Source organism: Gymnoscopelus braueri (assembly GCF_963280865.1).
Source record: "Gymnoscopelus braueri genome assembly, chromosome: 2".
NCBI lineage: Eukaryota > Metazoa > Chordata > Actinopteri > Myctophiformes > Myctophidae > Gymnoscopelus > Gymnoscopelus braueri.
The window spans coordinates 1,457,882-1,485,401 of NC_137604.1; the positions used below are offsets into that span (position 1 = coordinate 1,457,882).

Genomic DNA, 27,520 nt, shown 5'->3' on the forward strand with positions numbered 1-27,520 from the left:
CCCCTTTATAGATAGAGAATAGCCGATCTACAAGCTCGCAATGCGTCGCATCGAGCTTGTAAATCTGCTATTTTCAAATGGCAGAAACGTTTAGGGCTGAAGTGGTTAATGTATGCTTTGTAACAATAATCAAAATCTACAAAGTAACTAGTAACTAAAGTTTTTTAATAATTGTAGTGGAGTAAAAGTACAATATTTGCCTCTGAGATGTAGTGGAGTAAAAGTATTGGAAATGGGAAATACTCAAGTAAAGTACAATTACCTCACAATTGTACTGAAGTACAGTGCTTGAGTACATGTACTTAGTTACTTTACACCACATGCTATAAGACCTGTGAAGGAAGACGATTGGTCGGTTGACATTCAGCGTCCCGCCCACATTAATCCCCCTCGCCCCGCCCTGTGTGTCCAGGAGGAGGCGCTGACGCAGGTGGCCCAGCGTCTGGAGAGGGAGGTGGCGTCGGAGCGCGCCGCGCTGCTCCTGCTGCAGGAGGAGGAGGCGCGGGACCCTGCGGAGGAGAGCCTGGTCAGACAGGAGGAGGAGGAGGAGAGCCTGGTCAGACAGGAGGAGGAGGAGGAGAGCCTGGTCAGACAGGAGGAGGACAGGCTGACGCAGAAGGAGAGACAGCTCTCCTCCCTGACTGACAGGAGGCTGCCCTCCCTGGCCGAGGAGAAGCACAGGTACGGCTCTGGGGGCGTCGGGGCTAAACGGATCTACAAATGTTACAGTTCATGTGGGAAACCAGTACGAAACCAGTGGTAGAGATGAGCGGATGGGTTTATCGTCACCCAAATCTGCATATACATGTTCATTATCCACCCGCCATCCAACCACGTTAATTATGTCATCCTATTTCTAGATCCGCACCAACCGCATCAAATTATTATTATTTTCCTGACGTTAGTTTTCTTATAAACAATGTTACTCACCACTGTCTGTCACGATGTAGTGACTGTATACAATCCATATCTATAGTAACAACAAGACGGAGTTTCGTTCATTTTACTTTCGCTTTCATGGCTTTGTTGCCATGTCTGCTTTTATAAGCGACTTTTGGGCTAATTTGGCGCTTGTTTTGGGCTTGTTCTCATAGACCTGAGCCAAAAATTCATTGTAAAAAAAAAAGTGCTTAGGAGCCGAGATACAGCCTTTTTCAGTAAGAAGTTAAACAAGAAGTGAATGGAGGAGCAAATCTTCAAATCATGATATCTTGGGTTCTGAACATTAAAAAAAAACAGCAACTACAAATGAAATGTCTGTGTTCCATATTTAATGGCACTGAAAGCATAACATAACATATAACACAAATACACTCCAAGACAGCCAAAAGCGTATAATTCCAAAGTCACAGAGCAGTATATCATAATGGTAATAATGATAAAATAATACTATACTACTAGCTGACCATGTCTCTAGGAACCTGTTTAAACTGTAAAACAGTAAAAGACGATTTATTATTGCACAAATCCAGAGTGTGGAGTTTGCCAAGTTCCAACTAACTAGATGCTGCGCAGCTGCTGCCTTTTTAAAGGGTTAAGAGCTGGGTTACAAAAAGACCCACCCCCACCTGGCTCTGATTGGCCTACCGAACGCCCCCTTCTGTGACACACGCGGAAGCTTGCCTACAGCCGAAGGAGGCGTCTACCTTTATATGTCTATGTCTGTATGTACTCCTACTCCTACGAGCTGGGGGGGGGGGGGGGGGGAGGAGTATAGGTAGGATACAGCAGACATCAGTGACAACACAGAGATGTGTATGTGGAGGAATGAAATTGGCATAACAACTACATTTGGGAAGAAAATTTAATAAATAGTTTATGTCTTTCTTTAATTTTTTCGGGGGGAAAAACGTTCAGAACCCAAGATAACGTGATCCCAAGATTTACTGTTCCTTTCACTTCCTGGTTAAAAATGCTGTATCTCGTCTCCTGTGTATGTTTTTTTACTATGTATTTTTGGCCGAGACATGCTATTTTCAAAGGCGTATAACAAGCGAACGGGGAGGTTACGATGCCATTTTTCTTTTTTTCGCGGAAGCACAGTGAAACCCTCAGTGATTAGCAACCATCAGGGGATCTATCATACTGGAGACAAGTAAGACGCGCGAACGCGGGAAGCAAACGCAAAAAATAAAAAATAAAAATGAGGTAACCAAAAAAATAAATAAAAAAAAATACAACAAAATTCTGCGTTAAAAGGAGCATCTTAGAAAAATACAAATTCACCAAAAAAAAACTTTGAATGTTTTTGAACAATTCAACAAAGTGTTTGAAGTGCCTGTTTCACCCACTTCCGGGGGGCGGAGCCAAAATCCGAAGTATTTGTTCGTAGACCCCCACTTAGGGGGGGTAGAAAAAGTTTCGGAGTGATTCGGGCACTTTTCATTTAACATGGGGTTTCAATGGGGAGTTTTTAGGAGCCTTCTCCGGGGCGTGGCTTCCGGGGGAAGGGGCGGGCTTAAACGCAACCTTGACAGGTGTGTTCAGTTTTCAAAGACCTTTCATTTGATGTATGGTACGTCTAAATTGGACATTTACTTGGCTGCAGGCAGTGCACTATTGTATAGTGCACACAGACACACAGACACACAGACACACAGACACACAGACACACACACACACAGACACACAGACACACAGACACACAGACACACAGACACACACACACACAGACACACAGACACACAGACACACAGACAGACACACACACAAGCCGAGCACGGTGTCATAGTAAGCTCCACTTGCTCCTTCCGCTGCGTTCGCAATAAATATTCTGTGAATACTTGAAAAGGTTAGAAAAATCTAAAAGTCACTGTCACTGAACACAATGATGTTTGTATTGACTTGGCCCTGAATGACCCCACAGGACCCTGGAGGTGCTGGAGCGTCGGCGCGGTGCCGGCGGCCTGGACAACACCCTGTACCAGGTGGAGAAGGAGCTGGAGGAGAAGGAGGAGCGTCTGCGCCTCCACAGCGCCTCCTCCAGGCAGCTGCAGCAGCTGCAGGAGACCTACGAGTTCACGGCCAACGTGGCGCGGCAGGAGGAGAAGGTCCGCAGCAAGGAGAAGGAGATCCTGGAGTCCAGGGAGAAGCAGCAGGTACTGTATATATATATATATATACAAGAGAGAAACAAGCAACACAGGGTCTATGAAAACAAGCCTAGAAGAAGCGATACTAGGTCACGTGAAAACACTTTAAACCCTACAGTATATGCATCAGCTGTTTGAAAAAAAGCTTTCTGTTTCATACCTTTCATACCTTTCATAGATCACACATTAGGACTGGGCCGTACCAAGAAGATTCAGTAGAGAGATTACATTTAGCTTCTCTCCCTGGCAACACCGAGTTGCCAGGTTCTGGGAGAGAAACAAGCAAACAGCGTTAGCTCGTTCGGCATTAGCGGTAGCTTCTCAGGAACTTTCAGTGCATGTTAGAGTATCATGAGACTCTACAATGAGAAAAAAATAACTTTGCATCGGTTATAATAGACGAATTTATAATAGACACGCGCTCCCATTATGCCAACGGAGGGGGTCGAAAAAATGACGACACAGGACTCTCTGAAATAACTCAACGTCCCTTTCAAGGATGGTGAGTGATAAGCAACACATCAAAGATAACACTTAAAATGTCCGGATCTCTCCTTTAAAGGGATAGTTCACCCCCAAAATTACTTTTTTTTCTCCTATTAGTCACCCCATGGAGACTTGAATTCATGGATATGTTTTTGACCGTGGACCGGTTTCTCAAACCGACTGTAGTAGATGTTCGGTTTTTGCTTATATATATATATATATATATATACACACACACACACACACACACACACACACACACACACACACACACACACACACACACACACACACACACACACACACACACACACACACACCAAATATTTACTCTCATGTACACAAGATGTAATAAAGAAACCTTGAATATTACAAAATGTCTTTGGCCTACAAATATATAAACTTGGGTCAGTGCAATGAATGGAGAAGTCTTGCTCCTCAAATGGGCTGTTCTGGTCTTCAGCAGACTCGCTGAATGGGTCACGGACCCAGCCCAAGTTTGTCATGGACGTTGAGGGGAAATAAAAGGCAAATCTCTCCTTGAGACTTTTCAAATGCTCAGCAATGACCCCACGCAAAGCACGAGTGATTGTGTGTCCAGTGTTGATGAGGGGAAACATTGCAAGCTTGCTCTTATCCACCTGCTGACGCCAGAGTTTCAGTCTCCCCCGAAATCCTGTCAGTTTATCTGTGCTTGTGAGGATATTCTATTTTTTTCCTTTGCATTCGCCTGTTCAGTTCGTTCAGATGGTTAAAAATGGCCGCCATGTATGCTAGTCTTGCACACCAGTACTTATCATATAGTCATAGCATAGTCAGATTGCTCAGCAGACAGAAAGCTTTGTAATTCCTCCCTCAGTTCATAGACACGGGACAAAACTTTCCCTCTGGAAAGCCACCGCACTTCGGTGTGCAGCAGCAGCGTTTTGTGTTGCGCCCCCATTTCCTCGCACAGGATGGCGAACAGCCGGCTTTTCAAAGGTCGTGCTTTAATAAAGTAAACGATGCTTACCGCATCATTCAACACAGCCGACAGGTCTTTTGGTAAAGTCTTTGCAACCAGCGCCTCACGGTGTAAAAAGCAATGCGTAACCATGACGCCAGGATTCTTCTCTCTTACAAATCCCTTGTGTCGCCCGGTCATAGATGCAGCCCCATCAGTGCACACACTGACACGGTTTTCCCAGCTTAAGTTCCATTGCTCCAAATACTCCGATGTCACCCGGAAAACTTCCTCTCCTGGTGTTTTCCCAGGCAGTTGTTTGCAAAACAGATAATTCTCTCTGATGACGTCTCCGTCAATGAATCTCAAGTTTGCCAACAGCTGTGCGTGTCCACTTATATCTGTTGATTCGTCAAGCTCCAGTGCAAACTTTCCACTAGTCACAATCTTTTGTATGACAGCACTCTCAATGTCTGCAGACATGTCTTCAATGCGTCGGCCAATTGTGCTGTTTGAGAGCGGCACCTTATCGAATTCCGTTGCAGCATCTGGTCCCAACATTACGTTAGCCATGATTTTGGCTCCTGCCAACATATATGTTGCCGCTGTATGTGACAATTTTAACTTCGCCACAAGCTCTGCAATTTGGTAGCTAGCTTCCAGAGCTCTGTCATTAACCTTGGTGCTGGTGGTACTGCGTAACAATGCAGTTGTCTGTTTTGCGTTCTGTTTCGCCTTACTAGCTTTCAAACTCACAAAATAGTCTTTGTCCTTTGTGGCGATTTCTCCATGGTGGGTCTCAAGGTGACGTTTCATCTTACTGGGAACCATAGCACTGTTTGCGAGCTTGTCTCCGCACACAATGCACAGTGGAATAGGATTAGATGGGTCCCCCATAGAAGTGAAGCCAAACTTCATGTAGTCATCACGGTACAGTCTGGTTTTAGTCGTCTTGCTTGTCGCCGTTGTTGTTCCCGGCGGCACGGCAAGGACGCTGGTGGTGGCGGTGCTGTTGTGTGTGCTGCTGTTGCTGCCCTGTGCGGCCAGCTCGTCGGCAGGTCGAGGTGGCCCGGATACACCGGCAGCGCTGCTTGCAGGAGGATCTGGCGGCGGCAATGTCTTGCTGATGACGGTGACATTTTAGCGTCTTCTGGCCCTGGGTGCATCTCTTCTTTCCTGGTGGAGCTCTCATCGTCATCTTATAGTAATAATACTGAGTGCCAAAGCATGTGCCCTGTGCCCTTTTTATACAGTACCAGGGCCAACATATTTGCATTCCTATGGGTGATGGTCGCTACACTGAATGGACTCGGGCGTGGCTGTGTGTGAAACGGATGATGGCCGTATGTGTGTGAACCAGTGATGTGGCAATAAAAGGTGATTCTGTGTGTTTTTTGTGGTTCAGCGTGCGGCCATGGAGCAGGCTGTGGCCCGCCTGGAGAGGAGGCACTCTGCCCTCAGGCGCAGCACCTCTCTGGACCCCCACCCGGACCCCAAGCACCATCCAACAGCACCCACTATGGACCAGGAGAGGTAACTACATAACTAACACATTTACTTTACCTAAAACAGCACCCTCTATGGACCAGGAGAGGTAACTACATGTGTTACCAATGATACTAATGAAGGCTCTGTTCCATTCTGGTTGTTACAATGATACTAATGAAGGCTCTGTTCCATTCTGGTTGTTACAATGATACTAATGAAGGCTCTGTTCCATTCTGGTTGTTACAATGATACTAATGAAGGCTCTGTTCCATTCTGGTTGTTACAATGATACTAATGAAGGCTCTGTTCCATTCTGGTTGTTACAATGATACTAATGAAGGCTCTGTTCCATTCTGGTTGTTACAATGATACTAATGAAGGCTCTGTTCCATTCTGGATGTTACAATGATACTAATGAAGGCTCTGTTCCATTCTGGTTGTTACAATGATACTAATGAAGGCTCTGTTCCATTCTGGTTGTTACAATGACACTAATGAAGGCTCTGTTCCATTCTGGTTGTTACAATGATACTAATGAAGGCTCTGTTCCATTCTGGTTGTTACAATGACACTAATGAAGGCTCTGTTCCATTCTGGTTGTTACAATGACACTAATGAAGGCTCTGTTCCATTCTGGTTGTTACAATGATACTAATGAAGGCTCTGTTCCATTCTGGTTGTTACAATGACACTAATGAAGGCTCTGTTCCATTCTGGTTGTTACAATGACACTAATGAAGGCTCTGTTCCATTCTGGTTGTTACAATGATACTAATGAAGGCTCTGTTCCATTCTGGTTGTTACAATGATACTAATGAAGGCTCTGTTCCATTCTGGTTGTTACAATGATGCTAATGAAGGCTCTGTTCCATTCTGGTCAAACAGAGTCAGACAAAGGGTCTTTTCCCCCCTTTTTTTCTGCGTTTTTTCCCCTTTTTATTTCCGTTTTTTATTACTTTAATTCGGTACAAAAAAATGTACTCCATGAAGTGTAGATGTGTGGCAAAAAGGAAACGTAGCAGCCGACGGGCGCACAGAACGCATGGATGCATATTTATAGCAGAAAGAGTTCACATTTAACTATAGCCGTACTCATTCAATTCTGAACAGATTCTTAAAATTTAAAATTCTCTATTAGCTGTGAAGGGTCTTCTTTCATGTGTATCAGTCATGATTTGTTTCGCAATCAAACAATATCAAGCAAAAAGGAAAACTCGGCGGGTCCTTCTCTCCAGTCCATCCCATCGCGCAGCGCACCTCTCCAAATGGAACGTCCTAATGACCTCTCCAAATGGAACGTCCTAATGACCTCTCCAAATGGAACGTCCTAATGACCTCTCCAAATGGAACGTCCTAATGACCTCTCCAAATGGAATGGAATGGTCGTCCTAAAACACGCTCGCCCCAGCAGGTCTAATCCGGCGGCCACGGTCCGCTAAAAAAATGGGGCAGTGTGTTTTAGGACGAGCGTTCCGTTTTTGTTTCTTTTTTGCTGTGAGAGGGGAAAAAGCGTGTGAAATGGCGTGTGAGGCGTGAGGCGTGTGAAGAGGTTACATTGCGTGACTCTCACTCTTAAAGGGTGAGACTTGGCAGCAGGCTCCTGCTTGACAAGTAATACTCTGTCTCAAATTGGTCCGTGTTCATTGAAGATGTGCGTTGTTGTGCCGTGCGCTCAGCTAGGTTTCAATTGTGTATGTATACTTCGTTTGGCGGGCGGTATCGCGCACCAAAAATAGCCGATCTACAAGCTCACAACGCCTCGCGTTGCGACGCGTTGTGGGCGTGTAAATCGGCTATAATTCTGAGCACGCACTGCACGGCATGGGGCTCAATTAAGTAAACTTTACTGTCTGCAGGTGCGGGCCAACGGATGCTCAGGGATTTCTACAGTTTACAGACAGAGGAGACTAGAGGGCATTCTTACTTTACAAACTTAACATTAAAGGCTGCATTCCAGTTCAGGAGAGTAAGACGGGGGCAATTCTCTTGAATTCTGCCTCAGTGCCTTTGAGTACAGCATGGAGAAAGGGCATTTGTTGTTTTTTCACCATTATAAATTCTGCATCCATGGTTTGGCGAGGGCACTTTTTACCGACAGACATAAAAAGACATCAAAGGGGGCTCAAGCCCCCTTTGATGTCTATGTGTGCACGTGCATGTCTCAAAGTGTGGTCCATCTGGGATCGCTGAGAGATTCGAGTTTACACCGAACGGGGGGGTGGGGGTTGACCAATCAGCGTCCGCTAGGGGCTACTTTTGGCTCCACCCCCTCAGCCAAAAGTACACCCTGCGTATGTCACTGATCACATGACCTCCAGTTCTAGGCAACATAGAGGGGGGGGGGGGGGGCTTTTTTCTTATTTCCACACAACAGCTCTAAGGTGTATTAAAGACATAGTTCAATGTTGAAAATGAGTGGTCTTCCCCTTTAATGGGTTAAAAGGTTTCAGAGCCACTGTGCTACACTAAATGGAACAGAGCCTTCATTAGAACCACTGTGTTACACTAAATGGAACAGAGCCTTCATTAGAACCACTGTGTTACACTAAATGGAACAGAGCCTTCATTAGAACCACTGTGCTACACTAAATGGAACAGAGCCTTCATTAGAACCACTGTGTTACACTAAATGGAACAGAGCCTTCATTAGAACCACTGTGTTACACTAAATGGAACAGAGCCTTCATTAGAACCACTGTGTTACACTAAATGGAACAGAGCCTTCATTAGAACCACTGTGTTACACTAAATGGAACAGAGCCTTCATTAGAACCACTGTGCTACACTAAATGGAACAGAGCCTTCATTAGAACCACTGTGTTACACTAAATGGAACAGAGCCTTCATTATAACCACTGTGTTACACTAAATGGAACAGAGCCTTCATTAGAACCACTGTGTTGCACTAAATGGAACAGAGCCTTCATTAGAACCACTGTGCTACACTAAATAGAACAGAGCCTTCATTAGAACCACTGTGTTACACTAAATGGAACAGAGCCTTCATTAGAACCACTGTGTTACACTAAATGGAACAGAGCCTTCATTAGAACCACTGTGTTACACTAAATAGAACAGAGCCTTCATTAGAACCACTGTGTTACACTAAATGGAACAGAGCCTTCATTAGAACCACTGTGTTACACTAAATGGAACAGAGCCTTCATTAGAACCTCTGTGTTACACTAAATGGTACAGAGCCTTCATTAGAACCACTGTGTTACACTAAATGGAACAGAGCCTTCATTAGAACCATTGTGCTACACTAAATGGAACAGAGCCTTCATTAGAACCACTGTGCTACACTAAATGGAACAGAGCCTTCATTAGAACCACTGTGCTACACTAAATGGAACAGAGCCTTCATTAGAACCACTGTGCTACACTAAATGGAACAGAGCCTTCATTAGAACCACTGTGTTACACTAAATAGAACAGAGCCTTCATTAGAACCACTGTGTTACACTAAATGGAACAGAGCCTTCATTAGAACCACTGTGTTACACTAAATGGAACAGAGCCTTCATTAGAACCTCTGTGCTACACTAAATGGAACAGAGCCTTCATTAGAACCGCTGTGCTACACTAAATAGAACAGAGCCTTCATTAGAACCACTGTGTTACACTAAATGGAACAGAGCCTTCATTAGAACCACTGTGTTACACTAAAAGGAACAGAGCCTTCATTAGAACCACTGTGTTACACTAAAAGGAACAGAGCCTTCATTAGAACCACTGTGTTACACTAAATGGAACAGAGCCTTCATTAGAACCACTGTGTTACACTAAATGGAACAGAGCCTTCATTAGAACCACTGTGTTACACTAAATGGAACAGAGCCTTCATTAGAACCACTGTGTTACACTAAATGGAACAGAGCCTTCATTAGAACCACTGTGCTACACTAAATGGAACAGAGCCTTCATTAGAACCACTGTGTTACACTAAATGGAACAGAGCCTTCATTAGAACCACTGTGTTACACTAAATGGAACAGAGCCTTCATTAGAACCACTGTGTTACACTAAAAGGAACAGAGCCTTCATTAGAACCACTGTGTTACACTAAATGGAACAGAGCCTTCATTAGAACCACTGTGCTACACTAAATGGAACAGAGCCTTCATTAGAACCACTGTGCTACACTAAATGGAACAGAGCCTTCATTAGAACCACTGTGTTACACTAAATGGAACAGAGCCTTCATTAGAACCACTGTGTTACACTAAATGGAACAGAGCCTTCATTAGAACCACTGTGTTACACTAAATGGAACAGAGCCTTCATTAGAACCACTGTGTTACACTAAATGGAACAGAGCCTTCAATTAGAACCACTGTGCTACACTAAATGGAACAGAGCCTTCATTAGAACCACTGTGTTACACTAAATGGAACAGAGCCTTCATTAGAACCACTGTGCTACACTAAATGGAACAGAGCCTTCATTAGAACCACTGTGTTACACTAAATGGAACAGAGCCTTCATTAGAACCATTGTGCTACACTAAATGGAACAGAGCCTTCATTAGAACCATTGTGCTACACTAAATGGAACAGAGCCTTCATTAGAACCGCTGTGTTACACTAAATAGAACAGAGCCTTCATTAGAACCACTGTGCTACACTAAATAGAACAGAGCCTTCATTAGAACCACTGTGCTACACTAAATGGAACAGAGCCTTCATTAGAACCACTGTGTTACACTAAATAGAACAGAGCCTTCATTAGTGTAAGTGGTAACACCTGTGAAGGAAGTAAGGAAGAGGCCCAGTTTCTTTCCAATATGGCTGCTGTGCATAGAGCCTGTTCCCACCACATTGTTTCACATTCACTGAGACACATACAGTGTGTTGTGTTGATAATAGTCATGTGGTGTATTATTAGAACTGACTCTAGGTGTGTCTGTGCATGTGCGCACGCGTCTGTGTGTCTGCGTTTGTGTGTGTGTCTGCGTGTCTATGTGTCTGCGTGTGTGTCTGTGTGTCTGCGTGTGCGTGTGTGTGTGTGTCTGTATGTGCGTGTGTGCGTGTGTGCGCGTGTGCGTGCGCGTGCGTGCGTGTCTGTTTGTGTGTGTGTGTGTGTGTGTGTGTGTGTGTGTGTGTGTGTGTGTGTACAGGGTGGAGCGTGAACTCCGTCAGCTCCGTCAGAGCCTCAGTGAGGTCGAAGGTCAGAGCAGAACCATACAGAGTGTCACCAACCACGATGACCCCGTCCTACCTCTGGCTGATGACAGGTACATCATTATTATTGTTATTAACACATAGCCTCTCAAAGATATTTTAAAACGTATTTTGAAAAATCAGAACCAGGAGATAACGTGATCCATAGATGTTCTGCTCCATTCACTTCCTGGTTAAAGTATTTGGGAAATATTCTGTATCTCGGATCCTGTGTTGCTGTGATGTGTTTTTGGGGAGACATGATATTTTCAACGGCCTATAACAAGTGAATGGGAAGTCGCGTTTTTTTTCCCCGTTTTTTTTTCCACAGAAGCACAGTGAAACCCTCAGTGATTAGCAACCATCAGGGGATCCATCATACTGGAGATAAATATTCTGTGACTACGATGCCGGCAGAGGCTGCTGCCTGTTTTAGAAAAACCCCTGGCAGTGAATGTGTTAATAAGGTTTATTTATTCATCCTGTAAAGCACTTTGAGCTGCATTTATGTCATGAAAGGTGCTATATAAATACACTTTATTGCGAACGCGGAAGGAGGCGCGGCTTCGCCCAAGTGCAGCTTACTATGAAACCGTGCTCGGGTTGTGTGTGTGTCTGTGTCTCTGTGTCTCTGTGTGCGTGCACTGCCTGTGTGCAGCCGCCAGAGTGCGCCAGAGTGCAGGAATGTAGACAATGCTCTGATTAAAATGCACAACAGCCTGCAAAACACACACACACACACACACACACACAAACGATGTCAATGTTCTCTCCCCATCACGGTGAAATAACAGGGATTTCAAGTCCGTAAATACACAATATTTTCGAGCTGCGTTCGCTTCCAGCGTTCGCGCGTCTTACTTGTTATCATAACATATCTTTGATGTGTTTAACAGGATAAATGCATACATTGAAGAGGAGGTTTATAACATATCATTTATAATGTGTTTAACAGGATAAATGCGTACATTGAAGAGGAGGTGCAGAGGAGGTTACGGAGGTTGAACTTGCTGAACGGAGGCGGAAACATGGAGCTGTCCCTGTCCTCTGAGTCTATGAGGGTAAGAATTACCCTATGTCTCTGTCCTCTGAGTCTATGAGGGTAAGAATTACCCTATCTCCCTGTCCTCTGAGTCTATGAGGGTAAGAATTACCCTATGTCCCTGTCCTCTGAGTCTATGAGGGTAAGAATTACCCTATGTCTCTGTCCTCTGAGTCTATGAGGGTAAGAATTACCCTATGTCTCTGTCCTCTGAGTCTATGAGGGTAATAATTACCCTATGTCCCTGTCCTCTGAGTCTATGAGGGTAATAATTACCCTATGTCCCTGTCCTCTGAGTCTATGAGGGTAATAATTACCCTATGTCCCTGTCCTCTGAGTCTATGAGGGTAATAATTACCCTATGTCCCTGTCCTCATGTCCCTGTCCTCTGAGTCTATGAGGGTAAGAATTACCCTATGTCCCTGTCCTCTGAGTCTATGAGGGTAAGAATTACAATAGATCTGCTATTTTTGTAAAAAATCATGAAAATGTGTCCAAATCTTTGAATATATATTTTTTAAAGTGAACATTTGTAACTTCTGGGGGTCCCTGGAACTACATATAGGGTCCACGGCTAAATACATATAATTTTGGGTGGTCCTTGACGTGAAGCTGGCAGTTATTCAGTAGGATCTGGAGGAGTCTGGACTCCCGCACAACGTCAGATGGGAACTGGCAATCTCTTATTTAGTCAGCCTGTTGGCCATGTTTCACATTCAACCCGGAAAAAAAACCTAGGTCAGGTGCCAGTACTGCTCCCGGTTCGGCTACAAAGGTAATCCACGGACCCTTTGCGGCCGTTCCACCGATTCCGGTAGACCTCGCAGTGGAACCTCATCTCGGAGGAGTATACACGAATCCACGGAGCGCTGCCCTGCGCGCAGCCATTGCTGCGGTGTCAACGCTCCGCGGACGCGACACCGCAGCAATGGCCGCCTACAGGCAGCTACAGGCAGTGCGTCTGTGGATTCGTCTATAGCGGAGTGAGAGGTTCATAATGGGGCTGTGGCAGGCAAAGAGTTAATGCATGATGAAACTGGGTATTCTGTTTAACCTTTAAAACATCATGTTGTTTCATTCATTCTTCTCTTCTTCCTCTGTGTTTTCTCAGGAGGAAGAGGAAGCCAGTGACTGCAGCTCCGTCAGACTGACAGACGAGGTAAAACCAACCATTCATTATTGTTCTTTATCCAAACCTCTTCTCTCCATCAAACAACGGTTTGTGTTTTGTTTTTCTTTACGGAAATTAACGCCCTTCTTGATCATACTACATTGATTGATTGATTGAAATTAGGCAATTTTATTAGGCAAAAGAATGTAAAACAACACAGTTACATTTATAATACTTTTGTCTAAAAGGTCCGACCAAAAAAGTCCTTGTGGACTTGTTTCCGTTGGGGTCCTTGAATTAATTTCATAGACATATATAGTAGCAACCAAACAGTTCAAATCAACATAATATACAGTGGAAAAAATACCACTATGTACAAAAAAAAGCATGAAAAATTAAAAATCTATACAAAAAAGGGGGGGGGGGGGGGCGTTTTTAAGCACAGGCAATGTAGGCAAATGCCTTTGTCCTGTCGGGGGGGGGGGGGGGGCAAAAATGCACCAATGAAAAAAAAAAAAAACTATAATTATTTTTTTTGAAAGACAAACTACAGTACAGAATTAACCAAATTAATGTAACAAAAACACCCAAAAAAGTAATAAACCCAAATTTCCCAAATACTTTAACCAGGAAGTGAATGGAGCAGTACATCTTTGGATCACGTTATTATCTCCTGGTTCTGTGTGAAAAAAAAGAAACATAAACGGTCCGGACCGTTTTTGGCCCATTCTTTTTTTATACGTGGGGCCCACGTGGAGCGAAACTTTGGGATCATCCAAGGAATCTCTGAGAAGGAGAGGCCGGATGTGGATCCATGTCAAAAATCCTTCCGGTCGGCCTTTCCAATGTTAACTCCTTGACTAAAAGCTTAATATCTCCGTTTCTTTTTAACGTGGTGGAAGTGAGACGTTTTCTATCGGCGATCACTCTGCAATGGAGGATCGCGTTAGAAATATTATTGTTCCAGGCGTTAGTCGGGACCCTCCGCCGTCTCTCACACACGCTTTGTTTACATGCACTTCCACGTCGGGGCTTCTACAGCACGAAACATATCAACGTAAGTGGATGGAAGATATGCAGGCACTAGATGTACCCTATTTTAATAAACCTCTGGCACACAATGTGTTAAGAGCTTGTAGATCTGCTACTTTTGCTATTTTTTTAATTTTGAAAACTGGAAAGTAACTATTTTGGACACAACAGAGACGTTTATGGAAGGGATCATTGACGGCGCGGCGGTCATTGTTGAGAAACAAACCAGACAGGATGATTAAACCCCACGGCTACTTAACATATTAATGAATACATTGACCCAAAAGTCACAACGAAACACAAAAAGCTCATTTCCTGGCTCACGGTAATGAAAGTATTCCATTACTTTATGCCATGTGCCGCCGTCCGTCCAGCCAGTGGTGGAAAAAGTATCAATGCCGCAATGTAGAAATACTCTGTTACAAGTAAAAGTCAGATATTCAAAATGTACTTGAGTAAAAGTACAAAAGTATTGGCGTCAAAAAATACTTAAGTACTAAAAGTAAAACTACTCATTATGCACAACATCCCATTTCACATGTTTCCAAGTGTATGAAAATCCTTTGAAAATATCAGATCTACAAGCTCACAATGTTATTGAACATGTTATTCAACCAATAAACTACATTACAAGACATTTATACTGTACTCAACATGTTTAACGTTTAGCAGAAACATTACATAAAGGAAATATTAATCATTTAATGGAGTTTGATTAACACAAAAAGATTAAATTAAATTATTCCTTTGTCTTTTTTTTGTTTTGCTTTTTTATTCACCTGGCTGTTTAATTATGCTGAAAGATTCTTTTTTTTTTCTTCTGGTTTGTTGGTTTGGATTAGAAAATAATAAACCACTATTTTTGTCTCTAAATGTTTTTGTTTGGTTTTAATTGAATATTGAAGCCACTATTCGATTTGATTAATTTCAGGATGATGACAAACCCCAGAACCAAGTGAATTCACGAAAACTGAAATATGAGGTAGGTTTGTTTTGCCCTGGTCACTATATATATATATATAACACTATATATATATATATATATATATAAATATGAGGTAGGTTTGTTTTGCCCTGGTCACTATATATATATATACAACACTATATATATATATATATAAATATGAGGTAGGTTTGTTTTGCCCTGGTCACTTCATCTCACTGTAATCAAGAAGCTTAATCTTAAATGACATGCGTTGGATTGCACTATGAACTCACACACACTTTTGAATGTTCAGGGTTGCCAGTTTGAATGTGAGAAATCAGCCCTTTTGTGTGCGAATGCATGAATGCACATACAGTACATATGGCCACAAACGTTAACAAAATAACCAGTGCCTACAGCTCTTAAAGTGCGTGTCCACTTCACAGATAAATACTAATCCATGGACGGACGTGCTGGTGTATTGCCGAGATAATAAACAGTACATTTCAAATCTATCCTAACCTGTTTTATTTTGGTTAATAATGTATAAGTAATGGGCCTGAAAGTGTGAATCTAACACTAGATGTAAGGACTGTGCAACCCTAAATGTTTGTCCTTTGAAATGTATCTGTTCTTTGTTCTGTTTTTATTGTATTACTCATGCTAACAGAAAGAGAGGAGGTGTGTTGTCGTCTAAATCATTCTCATAACAGACAGAGAGGAGGTGTGTTGTCTGTTTAAATCATTCACATAACAGACAGAGAGGAGGTGTGTTGTCTGTTTAAATCATTCACATAACAGACAGAGAGGAGGTGTGTTGTCTGTTTAAATCATTCACATAACAGACAGAGAGGAGGTGTGTTGTCTGTTTAAATCATTCACATAACAGACAGAGAGGAGGTGTGTTGTCTGTCTAAATCATTCACATAACAGACAGAGAGGAGGTGTGTTGTCTGTTTAAATCATTCACATAACAGACAGAGAGGAGGTGTGTTGTCTGCTTAAATCATTCACATAACAGACAGAGAGGAGGTGTGTTGCCTGTCTAAATCATTCACATAACAGACAGAGAGGAGGTGTGTTGTCTGTCTAAATCATTGTCAGGTGGAAAGAGAAAAACGATGAACTGTCAGATTGTGATTGCAGCTAAATGTTAGTGTTTGTTTTAACTATAGCCCGCAAAAACACGAATCTACAAGCTCACAATGTGTCGCAACGCAGCACATGGTGACCTTGTGGATCGGCTATCATCGGCGAAGAGATGTGGTGTAGAGGGAAGAAAGGAGTGGACCGAGTATAGAGCCCTGGGGAACCCCGGTCAACTAAGTATCTACAGGCTTTTTAAAAAACGGTTAAAACAAACACTAAGCATTATTTCTAACCACTGCCTGCCTATACGTACATGTTCTGTGTTAAGTTTTGAAAAGAACTTGATTGCTCGTTCGTTGGAATACTAATTTGCATGTGTTGAATCTGTGTGCATCGGCTATCAATTAAAAAATCATTAATTTCTACACCTGGTGATGGAGGATCACGGTTCTGTTGGGGGTGGATTATGGACCCATAGTCCAAAGAGCCTTCGTCTCTTTGCTTGAAGCTGTAGTCATGGAATGCCCCGCCCCCCTGCCCCGCCCCCTCCCTTGTGCACACAGAGAGACTCCATGTCGTGGTCCCGCCGTGTCTTCCCCCCCCCCGCCGCCGTCCAGACCAGCGGCCGTCAGAGCAACAATGACGACGACAACAACAACAGCGGCCACAGGACGGCTTCAGATGAAGCAGAGAGGAACGGCCTCCATGAGCCACGTGGAGCATTAGACGGCCTAGAAACGACGCCGCGCGTCTCGTTTGAGAAAGAAGGATTGATTTACAGAGACGCCGAGAAGAACGGGTGGCGAAAGGCGGGACCCATGCAGACCCATGAAGATGTGAAGGTGAAGGTGGGACCCATGCAGACCCATGAAGATGTGAAGGTGAAGGTGGGACCCATGCAGACCCATGAAGATGTGAAGGTGAAGGCGGGACCCATGCAGACCCATGAAGATGTGAAGGTGAAGGCGGGACCCATGCAGACCCATGAAGATGTGAAGGGTGAACTACTCCTCCAGCCTGGACGTGAAGACCTGGGCGTTTCATCCTCTGCCCCCAAGTACCGCGCCCAGCTCCATGTGAACGTCACCGGTGGTGGAAGACAGTTGGACGTCCCCGGTCATGATAACGAGGTGGAATGCCTGTCCACGGATGATGAGAAGAGGTTGCTGTTGAACATCTCCTCTCATCTCTCCTCTGAGAAACACCAAGATGACCCCGGGAAGATGAAACCGGTGAACGTCTCCGACAGTCAGAGCTCGGCCAAAGGTCACGCTCTCAACCCGACCTCAATGGAATCGCCAAAGGGTCAAAAGAAAGAAGAGCAAGTCAGTTCCGTGACCAGTACGCTCAGGAAACACCTGGAGGACAGTCATAGCTATGTTCTCGGATACGTGGCCGGAAAGCTGTCGGATGTGTACAAGGATGCGAGCGTACGGCTGGAAAACACCCGCGAGGTCATTAGAAAAGTCGGAGTTGGTGAAATGAAGGTCGTCTTGTCTCAGTACCTGACAGTGATGGCGAGAGAGTTTCCAGTCGTTCGACCGATGCAACAACCTCGACCGTTACCGGACTCTAGCGTTGAAGAGGAGAACGTTGAATTCGTCGATATGTCCCAGGACGGCCTCTTCAGTTCTGCAAACACCTCCGACGGGCCCGTGGGATCCGTGTCGTCCTGCAAACACCTCGACACTGAAATCTTTAGTCAGCGGCTCGTGAAGTTCCCCAGAGCCCTGTCAGACACGCAGTCCTCCTCGCCCCCAGAGATGCTCCAGCTGTTGGAGACGCTGGTGCCCCAGATCCAGTCCAGCGAGACCAGGAGCATCTACTGGCTCAAAGTGGCTAATTGTCAGCAGCCTGCGCCTCATCCTGGATGCTTGGTCTTGCTGGAAAAGGACTTGTACGCGATCTGTGCTGCAACAGACTCAGCCAGCAGCAGCAGCAGCAAGCAAAACCTCGCCGTTTTTCACCATTTCTGCCTCTCAAACATCCAAGAAGTCCAAGTGAGCTTAGCGGGACAACACGTTCGCCTCATCGGCCGCACCGCGGACAACATCTTGGCCGTCTTCACCCACAGCAAAGAGCTCACGCAGGAGCTGTGTGGATCCTTACTGAAGGCTCTGGTTCCTGACCAGGACGTCGGGGTCGGTGGGACCGGGACGCACCCGTTGCTCCACGGAGACCTCATGAGCCTCTCTCTGGACTGGACCACCAACATCCCAGACCTGGTCCTGGACAGCGGCGTCCGGCTCACCTCCCGCTTCAGGAGGGTCCTGGCTGACCTGCTGTACATGGTCCACGGGAACATGGACCACGACGGCCGGGCGGGGCGGGGCGGCAGACCTTCCCTGGCCGACATCCGTCCTCTGCTCTACACCAGCGTCAAGGCGGAGAAGAACCGCCCCGACTCCTCCGCCGCCGTCCGCCAGTTCCTCCTCACCGACACCCACGTGGTCCTCCTCCAGGAGAACGGGGTGTTCCACCCGGCCCCCAGGGGGTCCAGCCTGGTCCCCGCTCAGCCCCAGTTCCAGGACGTGGAGCTCCGCCGGCGTTCGGACATCCGGTGCCTCCTGGTCAGACAGAGCGAGCGCTGCCTGCTGGTGGACATGGTGTTCAGAGGAGGAGCTCACAGAGGAGGAGCTCACAGAGGAGGAGCTCACAGAGGAGGAGCTCACAGAGGAGGACGTCCCGGAACCAGCCGTCCGCCCGTCAGGAGAAGTTCTGCCGCCGACGTCTCCTCGGTCTCGGACCACGGTGACTGCTGGAAGCTGACTTTCGGCTGCACCCCTGAAGCTGTGCTGCTGGTTCACCTTCTGGTCAAAGAGCCCAGGGATTGATGCCCCCTTTGTTCTCAGAATGATCTCCATCTTCTTCTTCAGGTTCTCTGGTCACCGTAATGACGTTGTTGTTGTTTTTCTCAAAGGATGGTGTGTTTCTCCTGTAAGATGTGTGGAAGTCAAGTCTGATGTGTGGAAGTCAAACTGCTAGCTCCAGGGGTCTTCAACGGGGGGGTCCTCAGAGTTACCACCAAATCTTTGTGTGATTGAATAGTTTTAGCTGCGAGGCGTTGTGAGCTTGTAGATCGGCTATTTTTGGCAAAGAGCTTTGGCGTTGGTCTATGAAATCTATGAAAATACCATTTTATACAGTATGTAGTGTAGTGGAGGGGGGTCCCTGCTTCATCTCTCTTTCAGCTAGGGGGTCCTTGGGCTGAAAAGGTTGGAGACCGATTTGCTAGCCTATGGAACCTCTCCTATGACATCATGAACCTCTCCTATGACATCATGAACCTCTCCTATGACATCATGAACCTCTCCTCTGACATCATGATAAATAAAACGTTTAGATGTAACTATTGGAGATGTGTTTCTGCTGTTATTTAAACCAGCAGCTCTTCCATTTTACATTTCTTTGGGCTATTCAAAAATAGCAGATCTACAAGCTCATGAGTGCCGCGCTATGAGCTTGTAGATCTGCTATTTTTCATGAAAAATCATGAAGATTTGTGCAATTTTTTTTTTTTTAAGCGGACATTTGTATCTCAAATATTTGCTTCTGGGGGGTCCCTGGGGGGTCCCTGGAACTAAATATTTTACAAATGTTCGCTTTAAAAAATACATATTGCAAGATTTGCACAAATTTCCACGATCTAAAAAAAATCTGATCTACATGCTCATAGCGTGGCACTCGATGCCGCGCTATGAGCTTGTAGATCTGCTATTTTTGAATAGGCCAAAGAAATCTAAAAATGACACACAGATGAAAAAAGTTCAACATTTCCAAAAAGTTCAACATTTCCAAAAAGTTCAACATTTCCAAAAGGTTTGACAATTTTTCCAATATTTTTTCAAAATGTTTCAAATTTGGGGGGGTTAGCAATTAAAAAAAAATGTAAAATTGTTTCAAAATGTTTCAAATTAGAAAAATGTTTCAACAATAGGGTTATTGTGGTTGTTCCTCATTTTGCCGGGGACCCCCTGGAACCCCCTGAAGGACCCCTGAGGGTCCCCGGACCACACTTTGAGAACCACAGATTGTGATGATGATTTAGTGACGTTCCACGTTATGAAGAATCAAGACGTTTTAAGATGTTTTACTGTGTTTCATGTGTTAAATAATTTGTCACAATGGTTCTGAATGGAAGGGAAAGGGTTAATGTTGATTCTCCAAGCACAATTGCACTTTATTGGAAGAAGTGATTTAATATCATATTGTATTGTATTGATGAATGTGATTTATTATTCTAGCAATGTGACATAATTACCAGGGAAGTATCAATATATTTAATTAAAGAAAGAATGTTATGATTTGTACTGTTTGATGAATAAAGATGGTGCTTTGTATTAAACACGCGTTTTGTCTGTGAGTCAATCCTAACAAATCAATCTCAATCACTTTATATTATATTAAACACATTCTCTGCCAGGTGGTATTAATTAATTAATTAATTCATCCGCTACTGCCAGTGTTTTTTTACCTTATTTTAACGATCCACGGAGGAGCCACAGAGGCCACGATGTGAACAAAGGCTGTGTAGGGGGGCGGGGGGGAGGGTCTCGTCTGTGTGGGGGGGAGGGGGGGACAGGGGGGAGGGTCTCGTCTGTGTGGGGGGGAGGGGGGGACGGGGGGGAGGGTCTCGTCTGCAGCTGGTTGCAACACAAGGATGCAACCAGGTTACACTAATTCAAAGGCACCGACTCCCTTCACACTGGGTGTGATTTTTCTAAACCTCATAACATGGGAGTGGATGGAGGGACATTTTTTGGGGGATGACGTCATTTCTTGTTCTAACCTTCTCTCGCAGTCATGGGATCATTCAGAGGTTGGCAAAGAGCGCCCTCTAGCGTCATTAAAAAAAAAAACATGATTATTATTTTGATGTGACTGAGGTCTCCGTCAATGGCAGAGAATGTGTTTAAAAATGGGATTCTTGGGATTAATTAATGGTGATTAATTGAATGTAAGCTTGTATTTGTCCCTCTGTCTGTCCTGTGTCCCCCTCTATCCCTCTATCCATCTGTCTGTCCTGTGTCCCCCTCTATCCATCTGTCTCTGTCTGTCTGTCCATCCCTCTGTCTGTCTGTCTGTCTGTCTGTCTGTCTGTCTGTCTGTCTGTCTGTCTGTCCGTCCCTCCCTCCCTCCCTCCCTCTGTCTGTCTCTGTCTGTCACTCACTGTCCTGTCCTGGTCTCTCCATATGTGTCTGTCTGTCTGTCTGTCTGTCTGTCTGTCTGTGTGTCCTGGTCTCAGCAGCAGCGTCTGGTCTCTGTCCCTCTGGGGACCCCTGGTGGAGACGGTGTGACGGACACCGTTAGGATCAGCATCCCTCGTTATGTCCTGCGAGGTCAGAGGTCAGACCAACACTTTGAGTTTGAAGTGAAGGTGAGTCAGTGATGAAGGCATTTCTCTGACATGTTAATGGATCATCTGCTTAGTATATGTAAACATCATCTACATACACAATCATCTGCTTAGTATATGTAAACATCATCTACATACAAAATAATCTGCTTAGTATATGTAAACATCATCTACATACACAATCATCTGCTTAGTATATGTAAACATCATCTACATACACAATCATCTGCTTAGTATATGTAAACATCATCTGCATACACAATCATCTACTTAGTATATGTAAACATCATCTACATACACAATCATCTACTTAATATATGTAAACATCATCTACATACACAATCATCTGCTTAGTATATGTAAACATCATCTGCATACGCAATCATCTGCTTAGTATATGTAAACATCATCTACATACACAATCATCTGCTTAGTATCTAAGATAGGTGACCAGGAGTCATACAAGGAGAGGTGAGTGCTAGGAGGTGAGGTAGAATTAGTGATACAAGGAGAGGTGAGTGCTAGGAGGTGAGGTACAAGGAGAGGTGAGTGCTAGGGGGTGAGGTACAATTAGTGATACAAGGAGAGGTGAGTGCTAGGAGGTGAGGTACAATTAGTGATACAAGGAGAGGTGAGTGCTAGGGGGTGAGGTACAATTAGTGATACAAGGAGAGGTGAGTGCTAGGAGGTGAGGTACAAGGAGAGGTGAGTGCTAGGGGGTGAGGTACAATTAGTGACACAAGGAGAGGTGAGTGCTAGGAGGTGAGGTACAATTAGTGATACAAGGAGAGGTGAGTGCTAGGAGGTGAGGTACAATTAGTGATACAAGGAGAGGTGAGTGCTAGGAGGTGAGGTACAAGGAGAGGTGAGTGCTAGGGGATGAGGTACAATTACTGATACAAGGAGAGGTGAGTGCTAGGAGGTGAGGTACAAGGAGAGGTGAGTGCTAGGAGGTGAGGTACAAGGAGAGGTGAGTGCTAGGAAGTGTACAAGGAGAGGTGAGTGCTAGGGGGTGAGGTACAATTAGTGATACAAGGAGAGGTGAGTGCTAGCAGGTGAGGTACAAGGAGAGGTGAGTGCTAGGAGGTGAGGTACAAGGAGAGGTGAGTGCTAGGAAGTGAGGTACAAGGAGAGGTGAGTGCTAGGAGGTGAGGTACAATTAGTGATACAAGGAGAGGTGAGTGCTAGGAAGTGAGGTACAAGGAGAGGTGAGTGCTAGGGGGTGAGGTACAAGGAGAGGTGAGTGCTAGGAAGTGAGGTACAAGGAGAGGTGAGTGCTAGGAAGTGAGGTACAAGGAGAGGTGAGTGCTAGGAAGTGAGGTACAAGGAGAGGTGAGTGCTAGGGGGTGAGGTACAATTAGTGATACAAGGAGAGGTGAGTGCTAGGAAGTGAAGTACAAGGAGAGGTGAGTGCTAGGAGGTGAGGTACAATTAGTGATACAAGGAGAGGTGAGTGCTAGGAGGTGAGGTAGAAGGAGAGGTGAGTGCTAGGAAGTGAGGTACAAGGAGAGGTGAGTGCTAGGAAGTGAGGTACAAGGAGAGGTGAGTGCTAGGGGGTGAGGTACAATTAGTGATACAAGGAGAGGTGAGTGCTAGGAAGTGAAGTACAAGGAGAGGTGAGTGCTAGGAGGTGAGGTACAATTAGTGATACAAGGAGAGGTGAGTGCTAGGAAGTGAGGTACAAGGAGAGGTGAGTGCTAGGGGGTGAGGTACAAGGAGAGGTGAGTGCTAGGGGGTGAGGTACAATTAGTGATACAAGGAGAGGTGAGTGCTAGGAGGTGAGGTACAAGGAGAGGTGAGTGCTAGGGGGTGAGGTACAATTAGTGATACAAGGAGAGGTGAGTGCTAGGAAGTGAGGTGCAAGGAGAGGTGAGTGGTAGGGGGTGAGGTACAATTAGTGATACAAGGAGAGGTGAGTGCTAGGAGGTGAGGTAGAAGGAGAGGTGAGTGCTAGGAAGTGAGGTACAAGGAGAGGTGAGTGCTAGGAAGTGAGGTACAAGGAGAGGTGAGTGCTAGGGGGTGAGGTACAATTAGTGATACAAGGAGAGGTGAGTGCTAGGAAGTGAAGTACAAGGAGAGGTGAGTGCTAGGAGGTGAGGTACAATTAGTGATACAAGGAGAGGTGAGTGCTAGGAAGTGAGGTACAAGGAGAGGTGAGTGCTAGGGGTGAGGTACAAGGAGAGGTGAGTGCTAGGAGGTGAGGTACAAGGAGAGGTGAGTGCTAGGGGCTGAGGTACAATTAGTGATACAAGGAGAGGTGAGGTACAAGGAGAGGTGAGTGCTAGGAAGTGAGGTACAAGGAGAGGTGAGTGCTAGGGGGTGAGGTACAATTAGTGATACAAGGAGAGGTGAGTGCTAGGAAGTGAGGTACAAGGAGAGGTGAGTGCTAGGAGGTGAGGTACAATTAGTGATACAAGGAGAGGTGAGTGCTAGGAGGTGAGGTACAAGGAGAGGTGAGTGCTAGGGGGTGAGGTACAATTAGTGATACAAGGAGAGGTGAGTGCTAGGAAGTGAGGTACAAGGAGAGGTGAGTGCTAGGAAGTGAGGTACAAGGAGAGGTGAGTGCTAGGGGGTGAGGTACAATTAGTGATACAAGGAGAGGTGAGTGCTAGGAGGTGAGGTACAAGAAGTGATACAAGGAGAGGTGAGTGCTAGGAAGTGAGGTACAAGGAGAGGTGAGTGCTAGGAGGTGAGGTACAAGGAGAGGTGAGTGCTAGGAGGTGAGGTACAAGGAGAGGTGAGTGCTAGGAGGTGAGGTACAAGGAGAGGTGAGTGCTAGGGGGTGAGGTACAAGGAGAGGTGAGTGCTAGGGGGTGAGGTATAATTAGTGATACAAGGAGAGGTGAGTGCTAGGAGGTGAGGTACAAGGAGAGGTGAGTGCTAGGGGGTGAGGTACAATTAGTGATACAAGGAGAGGTGAGTGCTAGGAAGTGAGGTGCAAGGAGAGGTGAGTGCTAGGAAGTGAGGTACAAGGAGAGGTGAGTGCTAGGAAGTGAGGTACAAGGAGAGGTGAGTGCTAGGGGGTGAGGTACAATTAGTGATACAAGGAGAGGTGAGTGCTAGGAAGTGAAGTACAAGGAGAGGTGAGTGCTAGGAGGTGAGGTACAATTAGTGATACAAGGAGAGGTGAGTGCTAGGAAGTGAGGTACAAGGAGAGGTGAGTGCTAGGGGGTGAGGTACAAGGAGAGGTGAGTGCTAGGGGGTGAGGTACAATTAGTGATACAAGGAGAGGTGAGTGCTAGGAGGTGAGGTACAAGGAGAGGTGAGTGCTAGGGGGTGAGGTACAATTAGTGATACAAGGAGAGGTGAGTGCTAGGAAGTGAGGTGCAAGGAGAGGTGAGTGGTAGGGGGTGAGGTACAATTAGTGATACAAGGAGAGGTGAGTGCTAGGAGGTGAGGTAGAAGGAGAGGTGAGTGCTAGGAAGTGAGGTACAAGGAGAGGTGAGTGCTAGGAAGTGAGGTACAAGGAGAGGTGAGTGCTAGGGGGTGAGGTACAATTAGTGATACAAGGAGAGGTGAGTGCTAGGAAGTGAAGTACAAGGAGAGGTGAGTGCTAGGAGGTGAGGTACAATTAGTGATACAAGGAGAGGTGAGTGCTAGGAAGTGAGGTACAAGGAGAGGTGAGTGCTAGGGGTGAGGTACAAGGAGAGGTGAGTGCTAGGAGGTGAGGTACAAGGAGAGGTGAGTGCTAGGGGCTGAGGTACAATTAGTGATACAAGGAGAGGTGAGGTACAAGGAGAGGTGAGTGCTAGGAAGTGAGGTACAAGGAGAGGTGAGTGCTAGGGGGTGAGGTACAATTAGTGATACAAGGAGAGGTGAGTGCTAGGAAGTGAGGTACAAGGAGAGGTGAGTGCTAGGAGGTGAGGTACAATTAGTGATACAAGGAGAGGTGAGTGCTAGGAGGTGAGGTACAAGGAGAGGTGAGTGCTAGGGGGTGAGGTACAATTAGTGATACAAGGAGAGGTGAGTGCTAGGAAGTGAGGTACAAGGAGAGGTGAGTGCTAGGAAGTGAGGTACAAGGAGAGGTGAGTGCTAGGGGGTGAGGTACAATTAGTGATACAAGGAGAGGTGAGTGCTAGGAGGTGAGGTACAAGAAGTGATACAAGGAGAGGTGAGTGCTAGGAAGTGAGGTACAAGGAGAGGTGAGTGCTAGGAGGTGAGGTACAAGGAGAGGTGAGTGCTAGGAGGTGAGGTACAAGGAGAGGTGAGTGCTAGGAGGTGAGGTACAAGGAGAGGTGAGTGCTAGGAGGTGAGGTACAAGGAGAGGTGAGTGCTAGGGGGTGAGGTACAAGGAGAGGTGAGTGCTAGGAGGTGAGGTACAAGGAGAGGTGAGTGTTAGGGGGTGAGGTACAAGGAGAGGTGAGTGCTAGGAGGTGAGGTACAAGGAGAGGTGAGTGTTAGGGGGTGAGGTACAAGGAGAGGTGAGTGCTAGGAGGTGAGGTACAAGGAGAGGTGAGTGCTAGGGGGTGAGGTACAAGGAGAGGTGAGTGCTAGGAGGTGAGGTACAAGGAGAGGTGAGTGTTAGGGGGTGAGGTACAAGGAGAGGTGAGTGCTAGGGACCAATGAAGGAGGAAAGTCTAACACACTGTATGATTATCCAGGGTCTCAGCAAATAGTTACTGTAAAGACTTCACTCTGTAGCTGTCTGTCTGTCTGTCTGTCTGTCTGTCTGTCTGTCTGTCTGTCTGTCTGTCTGTCTGTCTGTCTGTCTGTCTCTCTGTCTCTACTGTAAATGTAATCTTATGTGTGTTATTCAGATTACTGTGTATCTAATGTAATGTATTGTATGTTACTTAGATTACTGTCTGTAATCTAATTGTAATGTCTTGTATGTTACTCAGATTACTGTGTGTAATCTAATTGTAATGTCTTGTATGTTACTTAGATTACTGTGTGTAATCTAATTGTAATGTCGTGTATGTTACTTAGATTACTGTCTGTAATCTAATTTTAATGTCTTGTATGTTACTTAGATTACTGTCTGTAATCTAATTGTAATGTCTTGTATGTTACTCAGATTACTGTGTGTAATCTAATTGTAATGTCTTGTATGTTACTCAAATTACTGTCTGTAATCTAATTGTAATGTCTTGTATGTTACTCAGATTACTGTGTGTAATCTAATTGTAATGTCTTGTATGTTACTCAGATTACTGTGTGTAATCTAATTGTAATGTCTTGTATGTTACTCAGATTACTGTGTGTAATCTAATTGTAATGTATTGTGTGTTACTCAGATCAGCGTTCTGGATGAAACATGGACGGTGTTCAGACGTTACAGCCGCTTCAGAGAAATGCACAAGAGTCTGAAGTGTAAATACCCACAGGTTAGACTATGACTTTATTCCACCTACTGAAGTTAGACTATGACTTTATTAAACCTACTGAAGTTAGACTATGACTTTATTCCACCTACTGAAGTTAGACTATGACTTTATTCCACCTACTGAAGTTAGACTATGACTTTATTCCACCTACTGAAGTTAGACTATGACTTTATCAAACCTACTGAAGTTAGACTATGACTTTATTAAACCTACTGAAGTTAGACTATGACTTTATTCCACCTACTGAAGTTAGACTATGACTTTATTAAACCTACTGAAGTTAGACTATGACTTTATTCCACCTACTGAAGTTAGACTATGACTTTATTAAACCTACTGAAGTTAGACTATGACTTTATTAAACCTACTGAAGTTAGACTATGACTTTATTAAACCTACTGAAGTTAGACTATGACTTTATTAAACCTACTGAAGTTAGACTATGACTTTATTAAACCTACTGAAGT

General features: G+C 45.1%; 1 protein-coding gene across 2 annotated transcripts in view; it reads left to right on the plus strand.

The window, feature by feature from the left end:
* Positions 1 to 27,520, plus strand: part of kif16ba (kinesin family member 16Ba) — an 83,751-nt gene that overhangs the window by 51,794 nt on the left and 4,437 nt on the right. The window contains exons 22-30 of one of the 2 annotated variants that reach the window (XM_080418715.1): positions 413 to 681; positions 2,867 to 3,098; positions 5,927 to 6,054; positions 11,129 to 11,245; positions 12,127 to 12,232; positions 13,325 to 13,372; positions 15,288 to 15,338; positions 21,616 to 21,747; positions 26,964 to 27,053. In XM_080418715.1, the coding sequence (XP_080274841.1) occupies positions 413 to 681; positions 2,867 to 3,098; positions 5,927 to 6,054; positions 11,129 to 11,245; positions 12,127 to 12,232; positions 13,325 to 13,372; positions 15,288 to 15,338; positions 21,616 to 21,747; positions 26,964 to 27,053 (1,173 nt within the window). The remainder of the gene's footprint in view (positions 1 to 412; positions 682 to 2,866; positions 3,099 to 5,926; positions 6,055 to 11,128; positions 11,246 to 12,126; positions 12,233 to 13,324; positions 13,373 to 15,287; positions 15,339 to 21,615; positions 21,748 to 26,963; positions 27,054 to 27,520) is intronic. The other variant, XM_080418716.1, reaches the window with a different exon arrangement.